General features: G+C 48.1%; 1 protein-coding gene across 2 annotated transcripts; it reads left to right on the top strand.

Moving 5' to 3' along the window:
* Positions 1-68: 68 nt before the first annotated feature.
* CYB5D2 (cytochrome b5 domain containing 2) lies at positions 69-15,639 on the top strand. Of its 2 annotated transcripts, none has more exons than XM_066363419.1 (4): positions 69-659; positions 6,535-6,675; positions 11,744-11,930; positions 14,999-15,122. In XM_066363419.1, the coding sequence occupies exons 1-4, from the start codon at positions 410-412 to the stop codon at positions 15,096-15,098; spliced, it is 678 nt and encodes a 225-aa protein (XP_066219516.1). In that variant the 5' UTR covers positions 69-409; the 3' UTR covers positions 15,099-15,122. The 2 variants fall into 2 exon arrangements, with proteins under 2 accessions (XP_066219516.1, XP_066219515.1); XM_066363418.1 differs by having other exon boundaries at positions 87-659; positions 15,051-15,639.
* The last annotated feature ends 3,214 nt before the right edge of the window (positions 15,640-18,853 follow it).

Raw genomic sequence — 18,853 nt, 5'->3', positions numbered from 1 at the left:
GTCGCTAAGGAGCCGTCAAGCGGATTCTACCCGCTGTCGTGAGACAGCTCGCCGAAGCGTGGAACAGCAAAGGGTGGAACTCCGAGTTGCGAGAAGGCGCGGCTGTCAGATTCTGTGTCATCCCGCAGCCTTTGCCACCATCTTTGTTGGGGGCGGACAACCTGCAAGCCAAGAAGGCCTTTCGCTGCTCAGTTCTTCAGTATCCTTCCACGTTTACTAGCTGTGCTGAAAGAGCCGGAGCCAGGGAGTGAACTTTCGCCAGAGGCTTTCCTTTCAGACGACAGTACACCTCAGTGACAGGCGGACGAGGGGGAGCATAGCGCCGGTGACGTCGCAGCCAGCGTCTACGCCATCTTAGTTGTGGGCGGAGAGGCGGCACCTGGGAAGCGAAGGGAGTGCGGCCGTCTGAATGTTGCGTTGGGGCGGGCGCGGCCTCTGGCTGGGCCTGGCCGTAGTGGCGGCAGCCGTGATGGTAGCGCGGCTGCCGGGCTGGTGGAGTCCTCGCGCTGGCTTTCGCCTTCTCATACCCGAGGACCTGGCCCGCTACCGGGGCGGCGCTGGGGACCCAGGCCTCTACTTGGCATTGCTCGGCCGCGTCTACGATGTGTCCTCTGGCCGGAAGCATTACGAGCCTGGGGCTCACTATAGCGGCTTCGCAGGTATTAGCGACGCGGCTCACGCCCTTGCCCCCTCCGACTCCAGCGCGTAGCCGCCTGCGCGGCCTTCATTCATTCATTCATTTATTTATTTGCTTTTTTCCTCCCTATATTCATCAGACCAGCGTGGGGGCCGGGCTCAGCTGCACCATCCTTCCAGTCTGTCACTCGGCGTGGCTACAGCCAACAGTTCCTGGCCTCCTCTCCCTGTCGTGTCGCGTCGTTCTTCCTGACTTACCGGGGAGAAACGCGTCTCCCGCCTCTTGTTAGTTACCCATGACCCACCCACAGAAAACCCTGGATGGATACCGTTAGAGCCACACTGCGTGGCTCTCAGGGCACAGAGATGGATGAGACCCTGCCCCTGTCGAGAGTTTCCCTGCTGATTCCAATCATCTCCTCAGTATGTGCGGATCCAAGTTTTCCCCTACCCCGAGTTTCCCCTAAGAATGAATGGTACATTTGGTTTGAGTAGTTCTTGCTTCTAGAACAGATGCACTTGTCTTCCTTTCTTAAAAAAAGATTATGAGGTTAAAGGGCAGGGAAGGAGTCTGGTCATCTTTACAATCCTTCAGCACTTAAAGCTGTGCATATGTTAAACCTAAAGAACTCATGTCAAATTAAGATTATTCTGCTGACCTTATTTTACAGCTGAGGGGATTAAAAGGATGTAATTTGCCTAAAACCCTTACATCTAAGTACTAACAGGACTTGGACTAAGACCACCAGCTTATTACTTTTAGAGATGTTGCCTTACCAGCCTGGAGGAATGACTATCTCCCAGATTTAAAAAGAAAAAAAGAAAAGCAGAGCTAGCTTTACACTTGTCGTTCCTTACCTTAGGGAAACTGGGAAGCTGTCTCTCATACTTAAATACAAGCCACTTCCTTGTATGTAGGGAGAACTTCAGAAACAGAAGCATAGACAGAAAAGGAATTCAGTTGGTGTTGCCAGGCTCCTCAACCAGTTAGGCAGGGGGCTCACCAAGAGCTACACCGTGAGTTCGTGAGTTCGTGAGTTCGAGGCGGAGCTGGGACTGGAATCCAGGGTTTTATTTTACCTGTCAGGAGAGGGTACTTTTTGGTGCACTCTCCTGCCCTACCCTGATGCAGCTGTCATGGCTGTATCCACAAGTGGGAGAACACAACCCGTTTCTGGGGTGATATTTCTTTTGCAACGTCCTCTACTGTCTGCTAAATTCCTTTGTGCCAGTTATTCATTCATTTATTGACCCACTACCATGTAGCCTGCCTGTGCCAGGTGCTGAGGAATCAAAGGTTATAACATGCTCCCCACTGCCCATAGTCTAGCAGTGAAGCAGATTATTTAAATTGATTTATTCATTTGTTTGTTAATTCAATATTTTATTTTTTTATTAAGATGTAATATAAAATCCATTCCTTTAGCATGGATAATTCAGTGGTACCTAATGTAGTCAGAAAGTTGTGCAAACATCACTGCTATCTAATGCCAGAACATTTATTTCTACCACCCTCCCTTCAAAAAAGAAACCCCATATCCATTAGCAGTCACTCTCCATTCCCTTCTACCCACAAACCCCGATAACCACTACCTACTTTCTTTCTGTAAAGATTTGCCTATTCTGGGCATTTTATAGAAATGGAATCATACATGTGGTCTGTGTGACTGACGTATTTTACTTAGAATTTTTCAAGATTCATCCATGGTGTATCAGCATGTATCAGAACTCTGTTCTTTTTTTTTTTTTTTAATTGATTGACTTTAGAGGAAGAGAGAGAAGCATTCATTTGTTGTTCCATTTAGTTGTGCCTTCACTAGTTGGTTCTGATATGTATCTTGACGCGGGATCGAACCTGCAACCTTGGCGTTTCTGGATGATGCTCCAACCAACCGGCTACCTGGCCAGAGCCACCGTTGCTCTTTTTAATTTTTTCATTGATTTGAGAGGGAAAGAGAAACAGGGGAAGGGCATAAGAGAGAAAGAAGCATCAACTTGTTCCACTTAATTGTTCCATTTAGTTGTGCACTCAACGGTTGCTTCTCATATGTACCCTGACTGGGGATTGAACGCGTGACCTTAGCGCACTGGGATAATGCTCTATCCACTGAGTAGCCAGCCAGCTCCTCCATTCCTTTCTACGGCTAAATAACATTCCATTGTATATAGATATACCACTTTTGCTTATTCATCATTTGTTGGAATTTGGGTTGTTTGCACATTTGCCTATTACAAGTAATGCTGCTATAAATATTCATGTGCAAGTTTTTGTGGGGGTGTGTTTTCAGTTGTCTTGGGTACTTACCTAGGAGTCGAATTGCCAAGTAAATCGATATTTAAATTTTGGTAAAGAGAGACAAATATACAGTGACAGAAAATTATTTCACTTTGGGTGATGGTTATACAACATAATCAACAATTCAAAAGCTGTAGAAACGTTTACCTGAAATGTATGCACTCTTTTTTTTTTTAGATTTATTTATTTATTTATTTATTTTTAGAGAGGCAGGAGAGAGAAAGAGAGAAGGCGGGGGGAGCCGGAAACAGCAACTCTCATATGTGCCTTGACGAGGCAAGCCTGGGGTTTCAAACCTGCGACCTCAGTGTTCCAGGTCGACGCTTTATCCACTGTACCACCACAGGTCATGCCCTATGTACTATTACTGCTCAGTGTCACCCTGTTAAATTTAATTTTTTTTGTGTGTGTGTGACAGACAGAGAGAGAGAGGGACAGACGGACAGGAAGGGAGAGAGATGAGAAGCATCAATTCTTCATGTGGCTCCTTAGTTGTTCATTGATGCTTTCTCATATGTGCCTTGACCACAGTGCTACAACACAGCGAGTGACCCCTTGCTCAAGCCACCGACCCTGTGCTCAAGCTGGTGAGCCTGTGCTCAAGCTCAATGAGCCTGCGCTCAAGCCAGATGAGCTTGTGCTCAAGCCTGCGACCTTGGGGTTTCAAACCTGGGTCCTCTGCATCCCAGTCCAACACTATATCCACTGTACCACTGCCTAGTCAAGCTGATCTTTTTTTTTTTTTTTTTTTTTTTTTTTAACAGAGACAGAGAGTGAGTCAGAGAGAGGGATAGTAGGGACAGACAGACAGGAACAGAGAGAGATGAGAAGCATCAATCATCAGTTTTTCGTTGCGACACCTTAGTTGTTCATTGATTGCTTTCTCATATGTGCCTGACCAGGGGCCTTCAGCAGACCAACTAACTCCTTGCTGGAGCCAGCGACCTTGGGTCCAAGCTAGTGAGCTTTTTGCTCAAGCCAGATGAGCTGAGCCTGCGCTCAACCTGGCGACCTTGGGGTCTCAAACCTGGGTCCTTCCGCATCCCAGTCCGACGCTCTATCCACTGCGCCACCGCCTGGTCAGGCTAATCATTAGTTTTTCATTGCGCGTTGCAACACCTTAGTTGTTCATTGATTGCTTTCTCATATGTGCCTTGACCGCGGGCCTTCAGCAGACCAAGTAACCCCTTGCTGGAGCCAGCGACCTTGGGTTCAAGCTGGTGGGCTTTTTGCTCAAACCAGATGAGCCCGCACTCAAGCTGGCAACTTCGGGGTCTCGAACTTGGGTCCTCTGCATCCCAGTCCGACGCTCTATCCACTGCGCCACCGCCTGGTCAGGCACAAGCTGATCTTTTTTGAGTTAAATATGTATCGCATGAAGAAGGACCTAATTTCATTCTTTTAGATGTGGCTATTCAGTTGTTCAGGCACCATTTATTGAAAAGATTATTTTTTCCCTCTTTGAATTGTCTTGACATTCTTTCTGAAAATCAGTTGGACGTTTCAGTCAAATGCTTACTATTGTACTGAAGAACAAGCACTACCAGACACCGAGTAATCAATACTAAAGGAGTTTGGTGTTTCCCTTATAAAACTTGCAGACTAGTAGAAAAGATAAATATTCAACAGGTATCACATAAACAAAGAATTATCTTTGTGATGAGTGTTAAAAGGAAAACATACTGCTGTTACCAGAGGTCATAGAGCACAGAAGCGAGGCATGGTTGGTGGCAGCTGGTGCAGGGTCCTGATTGGACTGGCATGTTACGGAATTTTGACATTATAATAGAGCAAAAGGAAGTTATTGAGAATTTTTTTTTTTTTTGTACTTTTTCTGAAGCTGGAAATGGGGAGAGACAGTCAGACAGACTCCCGCATGCGCCCGACCGGGATCCACCTGGCGCGCCCACCAGGGGCGAGGCTCTGCCCACCAGGGGGCGATGCTCTGCCCCTCCGGGGCGTCGCTCTGCTGTGACCAGAGCCACTCTAGCGCCTGGGGCAGAGGCCAAGGAGCCATCCCCAGCGCCCGGGCCATCTTTGCTCCAATGGAGCCTTGGCTGCGAGAGGGGAAGAGAGAGACAGAGAGGAAGGAGGGGGTGGGGGTGGAGAAGCAAATGGGCGCTTCTCCTATGTGCTCTGGCCAGGAATCGAACCCGGGTCCCCCGCATGCCAGGCCAACACTCTACCGCTGAGCCAACCGGCCAGGGCTATTGAGAAATTTTTAAGCAAGAGAATGACATCGGCCATGACCAGGTGGCTTAGTGGATAGAATGTCTTTCCAGAGAGTCAAGGTCACAGCTCTGATCCCCAGTCAGGGCACAAATGAGAAGCAACCGATGAGTGCACAATTAAATGGAACAAATAAGAACAATGAATTGATGCTTCTCTCTCTCTCCCTCCTCCCATTCCTCTCTCTCTCTCAAATCAATGGAAACACTTAAAAAAGAATGAGCCTGATCAGGCAGCGGTGCAGTGGATAGAGCATCGACCTGGGATGCTGAGGACCCAGGTTTGAAACCCCAAGGTCGCCAGCCTGAGTGTGGGGTCACTGGCTTGAGTGTAGGATCATAGACATGATGCCATGGTTGCTGGCTTGAGCCCAAAGGTCGCTGGCTCAGCTGGAGCCTCCCGGTCAAGGCACATATGAGAAAGCAATCAGTGAACAACTAAAGTGCCACAACAACAAAGTTAATTCTTCTCATTTCTCTCCCTGTTTGTCCCTGTCTATCCCCCCCCCCACTAGAAAGAGAGAGAATAACATGGTCAATTTGTGTTTAAAATATCAGTCTTAAGTGTTCTATGGAAAATAGATTAGTGGGGAGAGAAGGGATGTAGAAAGGATTGCTAGGGGTTTATTGTAGTAATTCAGATGAAAAATGATGACAGCCTGGGCTGGCTTAGTGGTAGATTGAGAAAGATGGATACAAGAACTACTTAGGAAGAAATTATGGGACATGGGGACGGATTGGATGTAAGGGATAAAGGAAATGTCAAGGACTGCATTTCTGGATTGAGCAACTGGTTGGTATTTACTGAGCTAGGGATTACTAGACTAGTATGTTTACTGGGCCTATGGCTACTGATGAAAATGTTCATTGTGGACATTTTGAACTTGTGATGTCTATAATACATCTAAGTGATGCTGAGTAGACAATTGGATATACAGCTCTGCATCTCTAGAGAAGCCTAAACTAAAGATACCAATTAGGCAATCTTTGGTGCAGAAGTGCTATTTGAAACCACAGGAGTGGATGAGAGTGTCAGGTGGAGGGTGTGGATGGAGTAGAGGAGGTGTACAATAATTGATCTCTGAGGCTGGTAGAAGATGAACTAGTGAGGGAGGAGGGAAACCAGGAGCGTAGCATCATAGAAGCCAGGGGACATGGTCAGCTAAATTAAGTGTTGCTAAAAGTAAATGACAGAATGTGATAAATGCCAAAATGTGTGTCCAAGATCTACAAGCATCTGTGACAGAGGAGGGGGATTAGATTTGCTTGGGGGTGGAGAGTGGGGTTTTCAGATATTTCTCAGAAAAGAGATTCTTTAGTTGGTACGATGTCAGTGATTTATAAGTTAATCTACCGGAACCCTGTCTCCTGCAGGCCGAGACGCGTCCAGAGCGTTTGTGACTGGGGACTACTCCGAAGCAGGCCTTGTGGATGATATATCTGACTTGTCATTTTCTGAGATGCTGACACTTCAGAATTGGCTGTCATTCTATGAGAAGAACTATGAATTCGTTGGTAGGTATTCCACAGGTCGTTTCCAAAGATTTCACTTAGTTTTCTTGCAATTTTTTTTAAGGGACTAGAATTCTTCAGGGCTTAGATTCAAGGTTAAAAACTGAAAATTACCCAAGAATTTTGCACCTTGAACTCTGGTTGTTAGTGTGGCAGTGAGTCCCAGAAGGAAATGGCTGGGGCACCATCTCCCTCCCTCCTAATCTAGTGCTCCAGTGCCAGTGGTTGCCTGCTCCACCCTGTCAGCCAGCTCCAGGACGGCAGCATCCTTGTCTCACTGTGTTCCAGGCATCTGGCTTCAGCTCACAGTCAGGAAGGCTTGAAGCCTAAGTTTGTGTGCAGTTTTGACAAGTATCCTCTTGTTTTGTCCTCTAAGGAGACAAACGTTAGTGCTTGTGTCCATCATTAATGCATTGTGTCTCAGGTGGAAGTTATGCTGATCAAATATTTGTTAAAGGTGGTTGTGTAGGGCATGGCACTTGGTACTTACCGGTGAGATATGAGGGAACTCACCTCTTTCTTTTTTTCTTTTTTTGTATTTTTCTGAAATTGGAAACAGGGAGGCAGTCAGACAGACTCCCGCATGCGCCCGACCGGGATCCACCCGGCACGCCCACCAGGGGGCGACGCTCTGCCCATTCGGGGCTTCGCTCTGCCGCGACCAGAGCCACTCTAGAGCCTGGGGCAGAGGCCAAGGAGCCATCCCCAGCGCCTGGGCCATCTTTTGCTCCAAGGGAGCCTTGGCTGCAGGAGGGGAAGAGAGAGACAGAGAGGAAGGAGAAGGGGAGGGGTGGAGAAGCAGATGGGCGCTTCTCCTGTGTGCCCTGGCCAGGAATCGAACCCGGGACTTCCGCACGCCAGGCCGACGCTCTACCACTGAGCCAACTGGCCAGGGCAGAACTCACCTCTTAATTGGAATACCTAACAGTGTCCTAAGAAAATGTTAGTCACAGAAACTGGGATGTCGGCAGCGCCATGGAGCCTCGGTTGGCCTCGGATAGTCGGTCCCCCGCTGTCCCCGCCGGTGGGCCGCCGCGCGCGCCCCGGCGTGGTGCGGTGTGCCCCACCGCGGGTCGGGACCGGGGTCCAGTGTGGAGAGCCCCTCGTCCTGGGAAACGGGGCGCGGCCGGAAAGGGGGCCGCCCCCTCGCCCGTCAGGCAACGCACGTTCGTGGGGAACCTGGTGCTAAACCATTCGTAGACTACCTGCTTCTGGGTCGGGGTTTCGTATGTAGCAGAGCAGCTCCCTCGCTGCGATCTATTGAAAGTCAGCCCTTGACACACACACAAAAACAAGAAAAAAAAAAGAAACTGGGATGACTGGATCCCTTTTCCCTATCTGCTGCAGCTTCAGCCTCCCGCTAGAGCCCCACTTGGACATAGCTGACTTCCTGAGGAATGTCAGTGTCCTTTCACCTTCGAAACTAGTCTAAATTGGAAGAGTGCTTTCTCTGCCCCTGAGTGACTGCTTCTGTCATGACTACTTGGGTTACCTTTTCTGAGAACCTTGCCATTTTTACTAACTCCTCTGCTCCCTCCATGTCCAACTGGCCATGGCTTTTTTCATAACCTCTCAAGTTTTGTTTTCATATCCTCCCTCCTCCATACTCACCACTGTTGGCCTTTGTCACCCCAACCTGTAGCACCCCTTGTTTGTTTTCACCCAGTCTGTCCCAGTTCATTCCTGAGACCACAGTCATGTCTGCCATGGAAGGCACTGGCCTCTAGCCATCTGTCTTTCAGAAGGTGTGGTTCTCCCTTTCTCCCATGAGCTTGGCAAACCAAGGTTGAAACATTACTGGGTTAGTAATGAAAAGAAAACCCAAAACAAAAGAGTAAGAATGGAGTCCTGTGAGTGGGCAAAGGATGTCAGACCAAACATGTCATACTGGTGTGTTTGGTGAGATAAGTGAAGTATTCTTGTTTGAACAGTGTTAATATGTGGGGAGAGGGGTAGAAGGGGGATATATGGTTGGAAATGCTCCAGAAGGATTTTAGTTTGTCAGGGTATATTTAAATATCTACTGTGGGTAAGCTATGGTTCCAGTCCTCATGAGGAGCAAGAATGAGCCGAGCGCAGTTCCTGCCCTCTGTTAACTCATTCTTTAAGAAGAGGTTGTGGTAGACTCTTTCAGGGCACTAGAAACCCTCAGGACATGTCAGAGGATGAAGATGTATTATGTGGGTGCACACCGAAGTAAAGACAACCAGGAAGCCATCTTGGCAGCCAGATGGCCAGGCCTCATGGGAAAATGAGATGTCGTTCATTTTTTGGATACAGCAATGACTTGAAGACCCAGCCAATGGCAACCAACATTCTCACATTTAGCAGCTGCTAAAACCCTTTGTTGTCTTTACTACTACCGCCCTCTTTTAGGGTCTCATGTCTAAAAGTCACCATGACAGCCTGTCACCGTGCATACAGAGACCCTCTATAGAAGAAATTCTTGTGCTAGGCCAAGTTATAGATCACAGGCCTGGGACTAGAAGGCCCTGACCCCTTCATTTATTCTAATAAGCATTTAAAATGAATGCTCTGTACTAAGCTGGGACCTCATGGTAGAGAAAGATATATCATAAATAAGTAAGCAGATCAGACAAGTCCAGGTAGGGATATGAATAAAGTAAAACTAATGTGATGCATGTTTGGGGGTGTGGTACCTTTAGAGAAGATGGTCAGGGAGGTCTCTTGAAGGAGATAATCGTTAAATTGAGACCTGGAAAGTAAGGAGCCAGCCATACTGTGATCTGAAAAAAGAGTATTTCAGGCTGAGAGAACAGTGGTGCCCAAGTGAGGAGCAGCTAAGCATGGTCAAAGAACAGAAAGGAGGCCAGTGTGCAGGAGACTGACATATAGGAGGGAGAGAATAGCTTGAGAAGAGGTTCGGAAAGCAAACAAGTCAGATGGCTGTGGAGTCTGGGAGGCCTTGATAAGAAGTTTGTATTTTATTTTTTATTTTTAAATTTATTTAAGTGAGATGAGGGGAGATAGACTCCTGCATGCACACTGACTGGGATCCACCGTCTGGGGCAATGCTCTGCCTATCTGGGGCCATGCTAGCAGCCCAGCGAATTTTAGTGCCTGAGGCAAGGCTCTTTGGAGCCATCCTCAGTGCCTAGGGCCAATGTGCTTGAACCAATTGAACCATGGCTGCGGGAGGAGAAGAGAGAGAGAAGGGGGAGGGGAGGAGAAGCAGATGGTCGCTTCTTTGTGGAGAAAGAACTGTGGGAAGGTATGAGCTGAAGGAGAGACGCCAGTTGGAAGGCTATTGTAATCCATAGTTTGAATTAGTGAGGTAGCAGTAGACATGGGAAAGAACAGAATCGGGGTGGTGTTAGAAGGCTGTAAATCAAATTACACTAAGATTTGCTAATAGATTAGACATGAACAAACAGAAGCATACATTTGGATGTGAAGGAGGAGGCATTAGAGATCCAATGCTCCTAATCGAAGTAACAAAAGCCAAAAGTGATGGAAATACAATTGGAAAAGTCCGGATAGGGAGTTGAATTTGAGAGGGTGAACTCAATCTTGGGTAACTAAATGTAGTGCCGCTGCGATCTAAGTCAGTTCTCAGGGACTGACACAGCCAGGGCAGGAAACACTACTTTGTCCTACCTGATCAAACCTTCTAAAAGTGCTTTCTGCGATTCTCCTGCCCTGTGACAGGTGCTGCCTGTGAAGGCCACTTACACTCAGGGCTTGGAAATGGAAGTTCCTGCACCTACGGAGAACTGGTCCCCTTTTGGCTTTGGCCTACAGCTCTCTGACCACTTGCTGGCTGCTGCCATAGCTTAGACCTTTAAAAAGCTGACAATAATTTAAACTAAAACCAGTTTCTACTCAGTATATCTACCAAAGGATTGAGCAAGAAGAGAATGGTGTATGGGAGAGCATGCGCTTGAGGTCAGCCCCACTACTAGTTTCATAGATTCCCCCTGTCTCTCTCCTATGAATGTGGGAACAATGATTACTCTCTATAGGGTTATGAAGATTAACAAAATGTTAGTGAAGTACCGGCATAGCAGCTGACACTGAGAAAATGCTCAACAAGTGACTGATTTATAGTTATGTGAGACAAAATAATTCAATGTGGAGAAGAACTGAGCCACAAAAATGTGACACAGTAAGCCATTTATTTGTCAAACACTTATTGAACCTCTACTGTGTGCCTCAAGCACTGTGGAGCATTAAAAAATTTATCACACATTGCTCTCGGGGATTTAATGTCTGGAAGTGAGATATTTTAGAATTTCCTCAACAGATCATGCTACAACTACAAAAGGAATGCTTCTATCTGGAATCTTGTAAGATGTTGAGATACATCAGGAAAGAAGGAGCCAAAGTCCCTCCAATGTGAGGTTTTTAAAATATTATTATTAAGTGAGAGCCAGGGAGGCAGAGACAAACTGCCACATGTGCCCTGACTGGGGTCTACCTGGCAAGCCCCCTATGGGGCGATGTTCTGTCCATTTGGGGCCGTTGCTCTGTTGCTCAGCAACTGAGCTATTTTAGTGCCTGAGGCGAAGCCATGGTCCATCCTCAGCGATGGGCCAACTTGCTCAAATGAGCCATGGCTGCTGGAGGGGGGAAGAGAGAGAAAGAGAAAAAAGGGAGAGGGAGGGGTGGAGAAGATGGTTACTTCTCCTGTGTGCCCTGACTGGGAATCAAACCCAGGACTTCCAAACTCCCGCCTGATGCTCTATCGCTGAGCCAAACGGCCAGGGCTCCAATATGAGTTCTTAAGCACCCAATGGCCCTGGCCAGATAGCTCAGTTGGTTAGAGCATCATCTTGAAATGCCAAGGTTATGAGTTTGATCCCCAGTCAGGGCATATACAAGAATCAACCAATGAGTGCATAGATCAATAGAACAACAAATTGATGTTTCTCTCTGTCCCTCAAATCAATTTTAAAAAAAGAAGAGAAAGAAAGAAGTACCCAGTAGGCTGCTGTAGCCGTGAAATCAGAAACCCTGGGAACTGGAGATTTACTACAGCTGCCTGAGAAGCTAAGCATCTCTTCATGCCCACCTCCCACTGTTACTGACATCAGCTTTCCTGTCACCACAGGAAGGGTGGTAGGAAGGTTCTACGGAGAGGATGGGCTACCTACGCCAGAACTGACCCAGGTGGAAGCCATGATCACCAAAGGCTTGGAGGCAAATAAACAGGAAGTGAAAGAGAAGCAGAAGTTTCCACCTTGCAATGCGGAGTGGAGCTCAGCGAGGGGCAGCCGGTTCTGGTGTTCCCAGAAGAGGTAAGCAGGCTGCCTGCCGTGCACCCAGATCCAACTTCTAGGTTGTCTGTTACTCAGTGAAGCCATGAGTTGATTTTTCTTTTCTTGTGGGAGAGACAGAATCAGAGAGAGGGACAGATAGGGACAGACAGGAAGGGAGAGAGATGAGAAACATCAATTCTTCGTTGCGGCTCCTTAATTGTTCATTGATTGATTTCTCATATGTGTCTTGACTGGGGGCTACAGCAGACCGAGTGACCGCTTGCTCGAGCCAGCGACCTTAGGCTCAAGCTGGTCAGCCTTGCTCAAACTAGATGAACTCGTGCTCAAGCTGGCGACCTCGGGGTCTCGAACCTGGGTCCTCCACATCCCAGTCCAACGCTCTATCCATTGCACCACTGCCTGGTCAGGTGCCATGAGTTGATTCTTAACCCAGGGCAACTTTTTCAAAATATATGTGCTTTGACATAGTGATTCTCAATTTTTGGCTACCTGTTACAATCTTCTGGGGCCTGGGCAATTTAAAAAAAAAAATCACTGATAGTGGGACTTCACTCCAGACAACTGGATGAGAATATTAGGGATGAGATCTGGGCATCTTTTTTTTTTTTAATTCCCCAAAGACCCTGCTGAAGAACTCTGGCCTGGGAACGGGGAGGAAGAAGTCCTGTTTTCTTACTTTGGCCTATTCGTCCTTCCAAGGGCCTCCGTTTGTATTTGTCAGCACAAATCTTTCCTGCCTGTAGGAGACAAGGCTGAGGAGGTGGGCCTGGCCACTGCAGGGACACTGAATTGCTGTCCTAAAACTGAATTCTGTGTAATTCCAGTAGGAGTCCTTTCTTGTAACAAGAAACTGAGGTGAGCTAGATTAGATGTCACAGGGATTATTACCAGTCGGTTAGAGGAAGCTGCGGGGAAAAATCTTTTTCCTGCTTTAACCTGGATTCAGATACAGTTCAGGTCCCTCAAATCTCCTTTAGCTTTGAGAAGGGGGAAAGGCAGGCAAAAACTGGACAAACCTTCCTGTCCAAGGGCCTGAAAGTAAGAGCCCAGCTCTTACTAGGGGTGGTTGGTGGGACCTGCCGGTGCTTATCAAAGTGTTGCTCTCCTGCGGGGAGAGGCTGTACGTTTGTGGCCTCCTTGAGGCGGGGACTTGGGGTGGGTGAGAGCAGTCAAAGCCGCTGTGTCCTCTAGGTCCAGCCACCACACCCATCGCGTATCTCCTCCAGCTCAGCTCAGGGCAGCAGGGCGAAGGGAGCAGGAAGGAAAGCTCCTTCTCTCCTGGCCACCAGGTGTTTTGTTTTGAATTTTTAAATTTTATTTGTATTGATTTTAAAGAGAGAGGAAGAGGGAGAGAAACATCAATGTGTTGTTCCACTTATTTACGCACTCATTGGTTGATTGTTATGTGCCCTGAGTGGGGATCAAACCTGTAACCTCTGTGTATCGGGACGACATTCTAACCGAGTTAACTGGCCAGGGCCGTCCTGGCCAACAGTTTTGAAGAGATAGCTTCTCCAGAGTTATCATGTAAAACCCCAGAAAGAGGGGTGCTATGAGAACCTGGCCTGCCCACTTTAGGGAGAGGAGCGAGGACAAACGTGGGCCTTGCTGGGGCACATGTCTGAGCGCAGGTGGCTTCAGGGAGTGCTGGTCCTACAGAAGAGGAACCCAGAGGCTTGTGTGGGTTTAGATGCCCGACTTTGTTCCCTTAGAGCAGCGGTTCTCAACCTGTGGGTCGCGACCACGCCGGGGTCGCGACCCACAGGTTGAGAACCGCTGCCTTAGAGAGCCTGCCTCCCTCTCTGCCCCCCACAGCCCTCATCTCTGTCTCTGTGTAACCCCTTCATGCTTTCACGACCAAGTTGCTTAGGCTCTGCCTTCCCCACAAAGCTCTTCCAGACCAGCTCTGGAATTTGGCCCTACCCCTACGCCCCCACCCAGTTCATTGTTAGACTGGGAGAAGCAAGTGCAGAAGGCAAGGACTGGGTGTGTGTGGAGTAAGGCTCACTGACGATGGGATGGATGGTTGGAAAGAAGGGGGGGGGGCATGTCCGCCCTTCCCTGACACTGGACAGCCTTGTTCTTGGGGAAGCTACAAGTGGGTTGGTTTCCGACGGGGTGGCAGAGTTTCTGGAACCTATGTGGGGCATCACTTCCAAAAGTCTATTATTATTATTATTATTATTATTATTATTATTATTGGAGAGGCGGAGAGGCAGAGAGACAGACTTCCGCATGTGCCCCCACTGGGATCCACCCAAGTCCCCTATGGGGTGATGCTCTGCCCATCTGAGGCCATTGCTCCACTGCTCGGCAGGCAACCAAGTTATTAGCACCTGAGGCAAGGCCATGGTGCCATCTTTAGCACCCAGGGCCAACTTGCTCAAATGAGCCATGGCTGCAGGAGAGGAGAAGAAGCAGATGGGCGCTTCTCCTGTGTGCCCTGACTGGGGATCGAACCTGGGACTTCCACATACCAGGCCGACACTCGACTGCTGAGCCAACTGGCCAGGGCCAAGAGTCTCCTCTTTTTTTGGTAAAGCCTGTGAGTCCATGGAGACCGAACTCAGTACCCTTAGTTCCTTCTTCCCAGAACAGGAGGTTGCTCAGGCTATGCTGGACCAGGTGACATCAAGAACTGCACTTTTGCAAGGGGCAGGAAAGGGCCTCTCAGAGAAGGCTAATCGTTAGGCCTCGTGTTGTTGCCTCAGTTGTCCACCCCTACCCAAGTGCCCAAGACCCTAAGATCAAGACACAGCCCAGCACTAGGATATATGTGGTGAGAAAGGAGGAGAGACTCAGAGCCAGACACTGCTTCTGAGAAGCTCACAGGCCAGTGGGAAAAGCCTTTCACAGGTGTTACCACCAGTGCAGGAAGTGCTGCCTCCCAGAAAGGCACAGGGGAGAGGCCAGGCACAGTAAGAGGACGATGCCCTGGACAGGGGAAGCTGGAGGAAGTTAGAGCACAAGGTTTCAGAGTCTGAACACTACAGACCACCACCTTGGGAGAATGTCATGATGGCGAGTGCAGTGACTTCTACTTTTCCCCAGGCTCTACTCGCTGCTTCCTCCCATCCCCTTCCCAGACAGATTCATGAGTTCATGCTTCTAAGAAGTCCCCTTTCCTTCTGTCTCCAGTGGAGGTGTGAGCAGAGACTGGATTGGTGTCCCCAGGAAGCTGTATAAGCCAGGTGCCAAGGAGCCCCACTGCGTATGTGTGAGAACAACTGGTCCCCCTAGTGACCAGGTGCCGGACAACCCTGCACACAGAAATCGTGGGGACTTGGACCACCCCAACTTGGAGGAATATGCAGGCTGCCCATCCCTGGCCATCACATGCTCCTTCCCACCCTAAGCTGGTGCCCCATATGTAGATAACCCACAGAGAAGCCTAATGGATCCTTGACTCGTGTACCCAAGGATGGCTCCCAACATCAAACAAGAGGGTCTGGAAAGACTCTGGCCTCTACAAGTGTGACCCATGACCAGTGGTGGGATTCAGCCAGTTTGCACCAATTCGGCAGAACCGATACCTAATTTTTTGTTGAGTTCGGTGAACCGGTTGTTAAAATCACACTTGTAATCAGGGTTCTCTCTAAGGTGGGCACCTGGGCAGCCATCCAATGTGGAAATCACAGATTTACATTCCTTACTCTTTTTTAAGTGTTACTCTGTGTTCATCTTCACAACAGAGTGCTCTAAGCACCCACAGTAATGTTCATTCCGTCCATAGGTGAAAAAAAATTGCAAGAGAGGACGCCAATCAAGGAGCAATATGGAAATATCTTAAATAACAATTTTACTGTTTTTTTGTCAGGTATTATTTAATATTTCTTCATTAATATTTTAAAACTCTTATAATCTAGTTTTATTTACCTCTTTTATTGTTCTTATTTAAGTATTAAATGCATGAAATAATAAACTACCTATTGGTATATCGTTTTCTAGGACAGAGAATTGGTTGTTAAATTATTTGAATCCCTCCACTGCCCATGACCCCTCATCGTGGGCTCACCATTCTGGTAATGAGGCCAGAGCTTGGCAATCTGCCTACTACTGGTCAGCCTGTTTGTGTCACTATTTCCCTAGATCTACTTGCCACCCTCCTTCAGAGCCCTCAAATATTAACAGGCACAAATATGACCAACTTAAAAATAACTGGACGATGGCCTGGTCTGTGGTGGCGCAGTGGATAAAGCGTCGACCTGGAACACTGAGGTCGCCGGTTTGAAACCCTGGGCTTGCCTGGTCAAGGCACATATGGGAGTTGATGCTTCCTGTTCCTCCCCCCTTCTCTCTCTCTCTCTTTCTCTCCTCTCTAATGAATAAATAAAAAAACAAACAAAACAAACAAAAAACTAACTGGACGGACAAGCAAAGGGCTCTGAACTCCAATAGCATCCTTCCCATAGATTCCCAGTCTGCCTGGATCAGCTGCTGGCCCAGTTGGGGCACTGGCAGAAAGGGACTACATCATTCCCTGACCTGACAACTCAGAAACCAGAAGACACATCCAGAAAAAAAGGAAAAACAAAAAGCATCAATACTAACTTTCAGGTTCTCCACTGGCTTAACTTGTTACCTTGACTTGTGTAATTTCTCATCTGTAAGACCGCTTCACTGAGGCAAGCTTGAATTTACAGCCAGAAGCCGCTTCAGGTGATATGAGCTGGTTCAATGCAGTGAGAGGTGACAATAAAAGAGAATAGAATTCCAGAAGTTGGAAAAGTTTTTGCTTATATGGATGCAGCAGATCCAGATGCCTCTTATTTTATTGATTTTTAGAGAAGGAGGGAGAAGCAGGAAGCATCACCTCGTAGTAGTGCTGGTTTGTGCCTTGACTGGGCTAGCATGGGGTTTCGAACCGGTAACCTCAGCATTCCAGGTTGATGCTTGATCCACTGTACCACCACAGGCCAGGTAATCCAGATGCCTCTTTAAATTTAAAGGATACTGTTTCTCTTTGAAACACTAAAAATAAGGTGTGGTGTGTTTTCAAAGGGAGAATTTGGCATTTTTGGCAAAAGGTAGTTTCAGAGCTCTAACAAGATAATTGGTTAGCGCAGCATCTAAATTTGGGTAAGGCTGCAAATGCCAATACAAACAGCCTCAACTTAACGGTGGCGGGGCTTGAAGCTTCTCCAGTGGGTTGTGTCCCAGTCATCTGTAATCTACACTTCACAGGTTTCATACCCATTACCTCCTGGATTCTGTTCAGTAGAGGGGTCAAGGAGTGTTTCTGCTTCATAGATGAGGAATAAAACCCGGTGCTGTATTACCCTCATGGTCTCCTGATCTGAGCCTTCACCTCAACACCTTCCCTAATACCCTCCTCTCTTAATTTAAATACCGTATTCTTTCTTTTTTCTTTATCATTATTCTCACTAAATAGCTTTTCAGATTCACTGAATAGAAAATGGAAGAGCTGTCTCCCCTACATGGGCAGTGTCATGGTTCAGTGCCCTGTGGCCACTGTTCCTTATACCAGATTCTGCCCTTGACTCCTGCAGCCCCAGGATCTTCCTCCCTTGCCCTTCCTGTACCCTTTAACCTCTGCCTGCCTCCTGGCTCTTCTGACTAAATCCTCTCACATCATAAATGAATCACTCCCTCAACAGCACTTGATTGCATAGCACCTTATCTATTCCTGTCATAGGTGAGCTTTCTAAAAAGGCTACATGTACTCACTATCTTTGCTCCTCCGCCCACATTCGCCCAGCTTCCGGACCTTCTCTGCTCAACAGCAGGATCATTTCTGTATCGGCCAGTCCTGTGGCCACCCCTTAAAAGCCTCCTGCTCCATTAATGCTTTCCCACTAGCTCTTCTCACTTCTCCTTCAGTTACCATGTACCCAGTCCAGATGGCTTTCCAGGCATTTCTGTAGGCACCTAACTCCACATTGCTGGTAGTCTGCGTCCTCTCCCTCATGATTCTAGTTCCCCGTAGTGATGGTTCCACCGTCACCATCTATACCCACAGCTCCTTCCTCTCCTGTGCCCCTCCTCCCATCTCCAAGGCCTGGCAGTCCCACCTCCTCAGTTCTCTCCCTCCCATTCCCTCTTTCCCATTCCCAGAAGACCTCCTCTGGTTTAGGTGGTCATCTCTCACCAAGTTTACTTTAGGAACCTAACTGTACTCCCTGCCTCCGCTCCACCCTCCACCCACACTGCTGTGAGTCACCTTTCTTGATGACCAAGACAGTTCCCATAAACCTCTTCAGTGGCTCGCTGTATCTATAAGGATCAAGAGCTAACTTGAGTAGCGTGGCACCAGAGGCTCTTCCTGTGGTCAGTCTCCTGTCCCTCCCCACCCTGCCGGTTTCCTCCAGCTTCCACCTCACTACACTGTGCCTACAATGCCTTCACCCAGGCTGTACCTTCTACCTGGAATGATCCAAACTGAGCTCAATCAGCACCTCCTGGGAGTCTTCATTAACCACTAGCCCACCAGGTGGATTCAGATGCACTTTCCCCTAGGTTCCCATAACACAAGTTCCATGTGTTCACTTCTCAAATAACAAATTCTGTAACCATGGATTTCCTGTCAGCCTCTCACACTAGACCACTCAGGTTTGTACTCCTACGCCCAGTCCCTAGAGCTCGCGGTAAGTGTGCAGTGAGCTCTCGTTTTGGAGGTGAGGCAGCCAAGGTCCAAAAACTTAGTAAGGGCACAAAGCGGAGATGAGCCTGGAACTCAAGTTTCTCATTCTAACTCAGTGCTGTTTTCACTCCTGTGTAGTTTGGTATGCCTCTGCCCTCCCCAGAGCAGGAGCGAGGCCCTGAGATTAGGATCTTGTTCTGCCTTCCATACAGTCCTGGAGCTCAGTGCCTGAGGCATCCCTGCCAACTGGAAGCAGCCCTCACCTCCAGGTAACTGGGAACCAGTCTCTGCCACTGCTATGGTCATCCATAGTCATTCAGCAAATATTTACCAAGCACCT

Source organism: Saccopteryx leptura, chromosome 2 (genome assembly GCF_036850995.1).
Source record: "Saccopteryx leptura isolate mSacLep1 chromosome 2, mSacLep1_pri_phased_curated, whole genome shotgun sequence".
Lineage (NCBI taxonomy): Eukaryota > Metazoa > Chordata > Mammalia > Chiroptera > Emballonuridae > Saccopteryx > Saccopteryx leptura.
Note: the sequence above shows the minus strand (reverse complement) of the source record. Positions and strands in the feature narration are given on the sequence as shown.

Excerpts from the sequence above, each read along its gene's own strand:
- CYB5D2 (XM_066363418.1), top strand. The coding sequence starts at position 410 with ATGTTGCGTTGGGGCGGGCGCGGCCTCTGGCTGGGCCTGGCCGTAGTG. Across the intron at positions 6,676-11,743 it reads GAAGAACTATGAATTCGTTG|GAAGGGTGGTAGGAAGGTTC; the intron begins GTAGGTATTCCA and ends CTGTCACCACAG. Across the intron at positions 11,931-15,050 it reads TTCTGGTGTTCCCAGAAGAG|TGGAGGTGTGAGCAGAGACT; the intron begins GTAAGCAGGCTG and ends TTCTGTCTCCAG.